This window comes from Asterias rubens, chromosome 14 (assembly GCF_902459465.1).
Source record: "Asterias rubens chromosome 14, eAstRub1.3, whole genome shotgun sequence".
Classification (NCBI taxonomy): Eukaryota; Metazoa; Echinodermata; class Asteroidea; order Forcipulatida; family Asteriidae; genus Asterias; species Asterias rubens.
The window spans coordinates 14,102,506-14,113,635 of record NC_047075.1 but is presented as its reverse complement, the minus strand read 5'-3'; the positions used below and the strand labels follow the sequence as shown (position 1 = coordinate 14,113,635).

At 38.9% G+C, this 11,130-nt stretch overlaps 1 protein-coding gene across 1 annotated transcript; it reads right to left on the bottom strand.

Annotated features, from left to right (window-relative positions):
• Positions 1-7,418: 7,418 nt before the first annotated feature.
• Positions 7,419-9,395, bottom strand: LOC117299204 (serum response factor-like). The gene is made up of 4 exons (XM_033782663.1): positions 9,218-9,395; positions 8,967-9,073; positions 7,886-8,266; positions 7,419-7,520 (listed from the first exon to the last, which is right to left on the bottom strand). Exons 1-4 carry the CDS (start codon positions 9,393-9,395, stop codon positions 7,419-7,421), a joined length of 768 nt encoding a protein of 255 aa, XP_033638554.1.
• Positions 9,396-11,130: the final 1,735 nt, after the last annotated feature.

Sequence of the window (11,130 nt, the reverse complement as noted above, 5' to 3'; positions counted from 1 at the left end):
GCCCTTTTGGCCGCCCATATGTATCTCATACTGTTATTTTAGTACACTAATATTAATGGCGCTGCGGACGTAGCAGTGGCTATCAAAGTACAATGTTTTACTGTGTATAAAAAGTGTACATGTGCGTGTACATGTAAATTACATACATACAGTACATGCAAACACAATTATGTGCAAAACATGTACATGTACGCATGTTTGAAAAATAATAAGCAATCTTGAGCTGTTGTGCTGTCGAAAGAAAAATGTTTTGCGTCAAAGGAAGAACTAAAACAAGTTTAATTCATGTGCAGGCTTGTTAATTTTCTCCAACAAAAACATATACCACGTTCGCACAGAATAATAAATAACAACAATAATAAATGATGGGTCTACTTGTGGTTTTAAATCGCACTTCACCTTTTTAATATCCTTAAAAAAAATTGTTTTCTTCTCCGAAACAGGGGACTGTATGGGCCAATTGGGCCTGCTTATGCAACGGTTATTATGTTCCCGAAAAGTGCAGCCATCCCACGCGAGGATAGCGCGTGTGATGAAAACTAAAAGAGCGCCCATACAGTTGAGTGACGTTGCAAGGGTTTTATTTAGTTTTATATCATAAATGAGGGAATTTCAAATAATAACCTTTGTCCCATTACAAGCACCATATGCTGGTTATTATTCAACAAATACCAGAGAACTAGATTAATTGAAATAGTCAAGATTTAGTAAATGGTTACTTTTTTTTGGAAGATATTATAAAATGTGTAACATGAATTTGTTCTCATTTAAACGCTGATGCTTTACCATTATCAATAGTATCAACTACATGTTTTTATTATTATTTTTATTGACAGACAGTGAAGTTGCTTCTCTTTTGAAAGTGTGTGGCTCTGAAAAGAGCCGTTGGTTTTGTTTGAGCGAGAAGATGGTGTTTAATAGCCGGATGCTTTACCTTCTCGCTCGACGACTTTGGGGAGGACCTTCTCCAGATGCGAGATGTATTTTCGGCAAAGCTGAGGAGTAATCTTTGTTGCCCAAAAGTCGAGAATTCCATCTACAAGCTGCTCCTTGTTGGCTGGTTTTACGAACTTTCGTAGATGAAACTTCAGCGCCGCCCAGAGGTTCTCGATGGGGTTCATATCTGGCGATTCTGCTGGAGTCTTCTACCAGTTTACCTCAAGAGCTGTCATCTCGTCTGTAGCCCGTTTACTGGTGTGCTTGGGGTCATTATCTTGTTGGAACCTATGTCCATCTGGAAAAACCCTGGTGGCGAACGGATGCAGGACGTACCGGATGATATTCTCTGCATAGAACTTGCCGTCCATAATGCCGGTAAAGATGACAACATCGCTTGCGCCTTTCTTCGTAATTCCTCCCCACACATGGACTTTGAAGGGGTGTTTTGGCCGGCCACGGAGGATCCTTTCACTTCCCTTTTTCTTCAAGGACTTACGAGTGTTCCGTTGGATTTCAACGGAGCATTCGTCACTCCAAATGACGTTGTCGAAGGTATCCCCCCGGCCAGACAAGCCTCGGCAAACTCCAAGCGCTTTGGGCGATTGGCATCTCGGATGATCTGACAGTACCGAGTTCCAGATCTCTCCCATCCCAATCCTCTGCGACCCCGTTTGATGGATGATAGAGATATGAGGAAACCCAAATTATTTTGGATAAGGGTTTGGAGGTCATCGGCGCTCAGCTCGTTGTCGGTCAGACTCTGGTTGATTAAATTAAGCACCTCTGGGCTGCACTTAGATCTACGTCCAGATCTGGGATGGTCGACGAGACTATCATCGCGGTTTAACTTTCTTAAAAAAGAAAACACGCCACTTGTGGAAACAGTAATGCCATCTTCGTAATGCCATCTTCCCGTTGGAGACGGGTCTTGATCTCCTTGGCTGAAACCCCTTGCATTCGTAAAGATGCAATTTTCTGACACGTGAACAAACCGAACCGACCCATCGTGGAACTTGGCCTCCAACTGGCAACTCCCGTGGATTTCGCGCGGGGACTTTTTTCTTGAAACGTTCTCTTAATCCCTTGCTCTCTTTTTTTGCTATAAATGGACATGTTTTTGTTGTGCTTGTTTATGCCTCTGACGAAGGTCCGGTTTGGATCGAAAGCTAAGGCCATTTTCCCTTATTCCTGCGGGCCTGCTTTCTTATAATGTTCAATTCCACACTCTAAAACAGTTAGATACGCAACGATTGATCTGAAACATTTACTACAAAAGATATTACAGGTGGAGTTATTTTTTATTAAGTCTGAAAGAAAGCATTACCGAGTTTACTGGTCCTTGTAGCTAAAAACGTAACTTGCCGTTTATTGTCAAGTTGTCGTATTGAAGTATTATATTGAAGTGTTTATCATTGTACGTTTATACACGGTTTATGATCGGGGACTTAATACTGTACAACTAAAAATGCTTTTTTGTTGCTTCTCAAAGTTAGGGTTTTTCCTCAGGAAATTCCCCCCCCCCCCCCTTAAAGCTATTTTTACTCCTCAACAATATCCGTATACGCGTGCGATTTTTTTTCTTAAACATGTTTTCTCTCGTGTTTTTTTAAAAAACTCTCCTTGAATTTGTCCCGTTAAATATCGGAATGTTCATCTCATTTTTGGTGTCTCTATATTGGTGCCTGGGGAACCGGTAAATATGAGTAATGTTTACGACAATAATTAATAGAAGCTAATCAAGAATTGAGATTTATGAACGACTAATGGTATCATTTGTGAAATTCTAAAACTGACCGTGTTCACATATCAAGTGAATAGACCAACCATTAAAAACAAAATTGAAACTAATACATTCACCATCCTAAATGGTCCCACGATCGAAAACTGTTATTTGGCCCCGAGCCAGGAATGAATCTGCAAACGGGGACGTTTGCGGTAACATCAAATGAGCTGTTTCTTGCCGTTAACATTTTATCTTCAAACCGGCCCCTATTATCTCTTTCTGTAAAACCTCCCTCATGAGGTTACGTATTTCAACAAAGCAAAACTGGCAAGCTTCATCCACGCGTGTTATCCATACTGGAGGCGCGGGCTGATACTGTCAATAAATTCAATAAAGAGGCTCCATAACATGAGCGGGAGAGATGCGTGTGACACAAGTGAGACCCTTGTGACAGCATGCCACGAGTAATCTGAAATAATTTGAATATTCATGATATTCAGGAATATTCATTGTACCTGCGTGGCCACGCATGGGTCCCTTGCGTGGGATCACTTAATTTCGGTCTGTACTGTAATAATGAAGTATGTGTGCCCCTTGCTCTATGTTGTGATTACATTTTTATGTAAATACCTTATTGTGGGTAGGTGACCTGAAATTCATGACTTCAATACTGTATAGTTATGGAAATTTTGATTTTTAGTGTGTTGAAAGCGACATATCATAGTTGAGTAGAAGTTCGTTTTATTGTTTATGCATTCATTAACATAGTGTAACGCATGGCGTATGTGTAGTTATGGGCCCGAGTAGGAGTCATTCGTTACAATAGTACAACACTTTGTATTGGTGAATAGCAGTCATCTGTGTGTGTTTAAACATTTGTAATTTTTATATGGATTTGAGTAAATTTATAGCCCTGAATATGACATAAATGCCAGTAAGGTTTTTGTTTAGAAAGATAAAACCTTAAATCATGCAGAAGCAGTCCTCGTTGTTCATGGAAATAAAAAGCCTTGACTCGGGTTGTAATTTAATAATAAAATGCTTGTATTTGGTCTAATTTCCTGAAAACTAGCACCTCTGATGACATGAATAGGTACTTATCATGTACCATTGGTTATCTTGGTAAATTGTCAGAAGCATTGGAATTCTAATTTTGGATGGCCAAGTAAGACATTGTCTTAAACTGAAAATACTTGGGGGAAAAGTTAGAATGAATAAATAAAATTGTTTAAATGTCTTACCTTTCAGTGTCAAAGCCTTGTATGATATACTCCCTGTTTTCAGCAGCCATCTCAATTTCCTGATTGAATTTAATATGCAAAAACTATGTTTGTCATAGCTGTGTTAAGGTTGGGCCGATTTCATAGCACTGGTTTGGTAAGCAAATAGTTGTGCTATTTGAAAATTAGGCATTCATCTTGCATGTTAACCATGGATTTGCATTGTACATTTATTTAGTTCAGATCATCATCTTGAAATATTTAAATGTTAACATTTCCTCGTAAGGCTATATGTACAACTGCGTCACAGTTGCGTTTAAGTTTAAACATAAGCATGTTCACTGGTAAGGTTGAAAATTAGGCATTCATCTTACATGTTAACCATGGATTTGCATTGTACATTTATTTAGTTCAGATCATCATCTTGAAATATTTAAATGTTAACATTTCCTCTTAAGCAGTACGGGCTCACATCCTAATCAGGAGAATTTCTCCCAAACGGGAGATTTCTCCTAAAAAAGGCCAATATTTCCTGATGACGTCATAAAAATAGCGCCCTCATTGTTTTATCCTATTTGGAGAATTTGCTTGTATCCTGATTAGGAGCGAAAGTAACATAATATGATCGGATTAGATTCACAATTCAGACTTCATAATTTGTTCTAAAAGTGTAACATGTTAAACCATAGTTTTGCTTTTCTTCTGGCACTGTCATCGCATAAGTTGGTGTAATTCTGGACTGTAGTGTAGTGGTGGTGAAAATGTTTTACTAAAGTCGCCTCAAGTACGGTAAGTACATCTGACTGGCCAGCACTCCATATGGCATATGGCCAGCACTCCTCATGCTCCTGTCTGGTAGCTAGGCCTATACATCTACATGTACATACATCAACCGATCCCGGGTGAAATAGTGTGAGGCATTCAACATTCTTGGCACATTTTTCCCCGGCAACGTGTGTGTATAATGATATGGATTAGTGAGGGGACCTGAAATACCGACTCATGAAAGTTTTTGCCGCTTTTTCAAAAATACTGCGTGTTTACCCCCCCCCCCCATTCCAGTCAAGTGCTGCACTCCGGGCACCATTCGTTGATGGGATAAAAGTCTCCCACTTTTAAATTTTCAAAAGTATGCAATGTTCGTATGTTTTATCCCATAATTTCCCTACTATCAGAACCCTATACTTTTTTCAAATTTTTGCTGCCATTCCGAGGATATCACCACCAATCAATTTGGTAATTTCTCTTACAATGTATTTTTTTTTTCACAAATAGAAAAGGTTCTACACAAATGCCAAGTGTAATTTCAGGTGTACTGTTAGTCAATCTGATTTAATTATTTTTTACTTGGTTTTTATTGTTTTTTGTATGTGAACGTACAGAGACAATTCTGCACCAAGGATGTCAAAGGTTACCCGACAGAGTAACAAACAAATTGCTCCCTATGAGAGGAGGTGTGGTGCCATTATCCACTCTGATGAAGGGGACAATGCAAGACTCTTCTCAATAAAAAGAGGAAAGAAAATGAAAAGGAAGACACTTGATAAATTATACAAGTACGATCCACCTATAATAACAAAGACAGCAGGGTTTATATGTGAACTGTGTCTGCAAACTTTTGAAGAGGGTAATTTTCCTCGACAATGTCAACAGTATGCAGGTACTTCTCGGGATGTTCAGGGTGAAATGACCCCTCATGAACATGAATCTGACAACAGTGATGTTTATCATGATGACATAATTCCCTCACAGGCTTTTCTCAAAACTGCCTTCAGTGATCATCTAGAGGAGGCTATTCAGAGCGACATCAAATCTTTGTACAAAGTTGGCACTTTAAATAATACTGAAGAATTACGTGGATACAAGGCTTCCATATGGTTGCAGCGTAGACCAAAGGAACTATTCTCCCTCATTTTGACTTTGTTTGGATTCTCTAAAGGTGACATTCTTGAAGATGAAGTGAAAGCAGTTAAAGTTGCAAAAGTTGTTGAATTAATATATTCTTCACGGAACTCCAATCTAATTTTACCGCTTGGATTTCGGGAAAATATTTTCAATTATTCAGCCTCTGGAAGTAAACTGTTGGTGAACTATAATGGAACATTGATGAGATATCTCAATTCTAAAAAGTCCACACCAATTCAATTTCCTCCAGGACTTGTGCGTGTTGCATTTGATAATGAGCAAGTTGTGGGGAAACTGTACTCGGTTAAGGCAACAAGGTAACAACAAGGTACCCATGAAAGTTGTGACAAGTACCATATATATGATACTCGATAATGAAAGTCTCATGCAGCTGGATGACGAATTCAAACCAGGAAATTGGCTTTTCATTTCAGCAACTGACTCTCAGAGGTCTGCATTGCTCGGGGGATGCACCAAAGAACAGAATAACTTTTTTTTGATATTCTCGGAATGAGCTCATTGACAGTCGCCTAAATAACTTAAAGAAAGAGAGGAAGCTGGGAAGAGATGTTATTGATACTTCAATTGAACATCAAGATCAATGTGAACAAGAAAAAGAATGTATAGAATGTTCGGCTGAAAACGATATTAAATCTATAATCTGCACTAACTGCAAAGGTCATCTGCGTAAGAAGACAGTGGATTTGAAGTCGATATGTGGTGGGAAGGAAAGGGTTTATCCTTATCAACACTTAGAACACATAGTGTCATTGGAGGAGAATCACATAAAAGTTAAAGTTGGTGAGCCAGAACTTTTAAACCCAAATACCTATGAAAATATTGCTATTATCCTGAGAAACATTGGCAGAGGTGCTGGAGTGAAGCAGTATGGTGGGGTGACAAGAAGTTGGTTGTTTATTGAATGTGATGGTGGCATTTATCATGTTGTGATGCAGTTGATTCATAATGTTCTCATCTGCAAACAGTGCAAACAGTCATTTTATGGCAAGGAACTCTTTCAAGAGCATAGATGTTAGATACTGCTTGACATTACCCCACAAAATGAATTTGACTGGATTGTCTTGCTTCCTGGCTTGCTACACGTTGAGATGAATGCAGGTCGTGCATTTATGGAGCTTAACTGGCAGGTGTTCATAAAACATATTGTGAGTGAGTTGGGTTTCCAGTCTCCAAGGTCACAGTACTATGCAAAAAAGGGGTCTGATCACCACAAAATGTGGAGGATACTAGAGATTACATACATTGCGCTACTGGAAGAGCTATTAGTCCCTTATGTTGACAAGTGTATAGAAATGTCTGCAGAAGCAACAGTGGAGGGGTACTGGCAATGGAGTCACAACATCAGTGATCCTAATTACAACTATGTGCAACAAATGGTACTCACCTTCTTACATGCCCTCATGCTTCTACGTGATGGAGTGAGAAAGGGCAATAGTATGGCTATAATGACAAGAAAGGAAAAGGTAAAACCTCTCTTCTATGGAAGAAATCATCCAACCTACCAACGCATCATGGCCACAGACTCATTCATCATGCAGATGATGCCGATGGAATTGGTAGTGTGTGAAATCCTCACTTTCACTCAGTAGAAATGGGGAAGCGGATCATTATCAAGGCGGTGATGCTTGTTTAGAAGAGGTCAATAAAGATGCAAAGACATGGGTACCACCTGGGGTTCCAACAGATGGACAGTGGCAAAGAATCTTTAGAAACTTAGATGAAGTCAATCAGGTAAGACTTATTTATGTAATTTAACAGATTTTATTCAAAACTCCAACATTTTGTCAATTAAAAGGCAAGGAAAAAGGCAATTTAAACATGAATAGTATACAATCTTTGGCATAACAATTTAATTGCAATGATATAGCTTCTGTGACCAACACATGACAGAGTCATCTTATCTTATCTAACCTAAGGCTAACAAGAAAACCTAAGTATGTTTAGGGCATTTGAATGGAATATTTTCGATTGAGCCTCGTCGAGGAATGGCAATGTTAAGGCACCTGGCGTGCCCCCACACATTACACCCATCTGCATCACAACCCAGCCACATGTTCTGGCGTTTGTGCTGCCTTACCAACTGTTTGTCGGTGCTACCTGAAAATATAACTCTACAAACACAACACTTGTTTGTAGCTTTTGCCGCTGGTGCCGGTTTGTTCACCGGGGTGCTCTTCTTTCCCGGCAGTCCCTGTATTTCAGTGGATGGACCGGGAACCTGATTGCCGTTGCATGGTCGATGTTGTTTTGTTGATGTCTGTAGGACATCAGATGTGTTTCTTGTTCTTGGAGGGCTTTCAAAGACGTGGGCACACCCACTTATCGTTGCCTGCGTCTTAACGTGGCGTACTTTCTTCGGCCTCAATTCCTCATGGGAACAAAAAGTGTTGCTTTTGCCCCTGCCGTTTACGACTTGGATGAACACTTTGGCGCCTGTCAGCCTGTGGAGGGCTTTAGCCTGAAACAGTACAAATTAACAGAATATTGTTTTGTTTTTAAAATTTCATTTCAGATACGTACTACAACATTGCAAGATGTAAAAATTGGAAGTAGAAAAAGTAACGACATTTTGCCAAGCCGGAAGCTTATCGACTATCAAGAAACCGCCGTGGTTCGAGCACTGGTAAGAAGTAACCAATACCTTTCTCCAGCAGAGAAATGTAAGCCCCACACTTGTGTCAAATGACAAATCAACATGAGTGATGAACTTTGTAACTTCACTGTCAATGCTTTGATAATCCAGGAGACCTACATGAGGAACTTCCTAGACAAGGACAATGCACGTTTTGAGACTGTACATGTCACCGCAGCCGAGAAAGAAGAAAAAGAATCAATGGAAAATTTGACTAAAGACCAAATAGAGAAGATGATATATGAGGAGATGAGCAAAATGGACTCCCGGGAACTGCGTGAGCAATATTATAGAAAAACTGTTTGCAGAAAGAGCAAAAAGGAATACATATCATTTTATTATGAGCTTGTAGGTGAAGCAGTCCCAGTCGTCAGTGTAGATTCCGATGCATCCCTTCCAGAAGTTGAAACTGCTTGAAATGTACGTAAAGCACCAGGCTCGGTGCACTTAATACCAAGATTGTATGGCTATATTCTGGATACATATGTACATGTATGTGCTCTTAAGTTTTGCTTAAATGCCTAACCTTCTTAAGTAGACCACTTTTGCGTTTGGAAAAGGTCTTCTGCCTCTCTAGCTTGTTCTCTAGGAATGAAACTGGGCCCTTTCGTCCTTGTTTCTTTTTGGCAGATCCTGAAACAAAGAAAAAGTTGGATTCCTTACAAATTTTTGTTTGCTTTTTCGGAAAGGACTGGCTTGAAGAACAGTTTCAACTGATATTTGAAAGCTTTATAAATTTATGAATAGCTTGACTCCTGCAATTAAATGTAAACATACCCTCATCAATTATTTTATTGCCATTCTCCCACTCCAGGTCAACCTCGACCTCTACTTCCTGATCAGGTGGGTCATTGGGTTCCTCTGCGCCATGATCTGATGATCCAGCTTCATCTTCTGCAAGAATAACTTCAACTGCATTACCAACTTGCTGGAGTAGCTCTTCAATATCATTCATCTGTATAAAAACAAAAAACAATGATTTTCTTTGAAAGAAAAAATACCACTTTACAGTAGAACCCTTAAGTTGGCTTGTACCAATTTATCTAAACCTTACAAAAAGACAAAATTTATAAGCAAGCAAATAAAACAAACAAAGAAGCAAAATGAGCATATTGATCCCTTGAATTATCAATATTTTTTGCCTGAGTTATTTATGTGATCAAGGACTTTCTGTTATGCTTAGAGGGAAAAATCAGCCTGGGCAATTTTGTATTTTAAATTTGCTTTGGTCATATGCCCCCCCCCCCCCCCTCCCCTCCCCGACACACAGGATCCGCCCCTGACACAAACTGAACAGATTCCTTCCTTCTATAGATCTATAACTTCATTAGGCCAAATAAAATTTATAAAAACAGTTTTTCGTCCTGGCTTTTTTGAACAAGCAGGATGATGCCACCTTTTCCCCCAACCCAAGATGGCGCCAGTTTTTACCACCTGATTTGTATAAAAATATAATAGACTAATTGGCTACTACTGTTGTTTAAAACATCAACGAACTGCAGGTTTCGCTTAAAATGATATTTTCCGATGTATAATTGTTTTTGTTTAAAAAAAATAATAAATAAAAAAATAAATAAAAAAATTAAAACAAATTCACGGTGGAATTTTATGTGGCTTATCATTGTTTTTTAAAAGAATCCTTAGATGAATTTACATGGTAGTAATTTACAAAACATACTATAAAATGTTTTCTAGGCATAAATTAGCTCATTATAATCAATCTGCATTCCATAACATTTAAAACACTCACGGACATGAACTGCACGTGCGCCGGTACTTGCCGGCCACGCGCACGCGCAGTCACTCATAACACCGACCGGCAGAGAGTACATGATGTGCACAGTACCTAAAGTTTCTAAACCATAACGGACTAACGTTATGGAGGAAGAACACATGAAGTAAATACGGTTTTAGACCAATGAAAATGGCAATCTAACTACCAAAAGGTTTGTCTATAATCATAGGTGAGTTTGATAACAATGGTCACATGTTCATAACTGAGCTATTTTACATACGAAAACAGAGATTTTTGTGGCAAACCTTTTTTCCGTTGGCAGATCCGAATCGCGGTAGTTTCAGACATGCGCACCCCTCTATTTATATGCGCAACTTCGTTGGAAACAGCGGCCGCTCCTATTTAGGAGATATTCGCATTTTTAGGAGAAGAAAATATCCCTTGAATTGGAGAAATCTCCCGTTTAGGAGAAATTCTCCCGATTAGGAGATGAGTCCATACTGGTAAGGCTATATGTACAACTTAAAAGTCAAACTAAGGGGAAATTCCACACTTTGATATACTGCGTCACATTGGCGTTGACAATTTGAACACAAATCTGGAAGACTGTGAAATCAGGAAATTAAAAAAAAAATGTATCTCTTGGGATGCGTTTTTAATTTGCATTGCAAATATAAACATTGTGACCCGCTCTAACGGAATGAGGAATGTCTAGTAAAGTCTCATTTCGTGTAATATGACACCGAACATAATCGATTATTGAAAATTATTGAATGTTTTTAATTTTTTATTTCTACACTTTTAGGTTGCCTAAATCTTGATTAAACTTACTATGGTCTTACCTTTTCGTCAAAAGATTACTAAAGATGTAAAAACAGACGATTTCTGAGCCATGTTCTTGACGTAATTATCCAAAAATGTTCCAAATCCCACAGGACAGACAGCGAACATTCAT

What these genes read in the sequence shown, in the direction of transcription:
- LOC117299204 (XM_033782663.1), bottom strand. Translation starts at nt 9,395, where the DNA reads ATGAATGATATTGAAGAGCTACTCCAGCAAGTTGGTAATGCAGTTGAA. An exon ending in CAATAAAATAATTGATGAGG is followed by an intron (nt 9,074 to 9,217) that starts GTATGTTTACAT and finishes TCTTTGTTTCAG; the next exon opens with GATCTGCCAAAAAGAAACAA. An exon ending in GTAGCACCGACAAACAGTTG is followed by an intron (nt 7,521 to 7,885) that starts GTAAGGCAGCAC and finishes ACTTCATCTAAG; the next exon opens with TTTCTAAAGATTCTTTGCCA.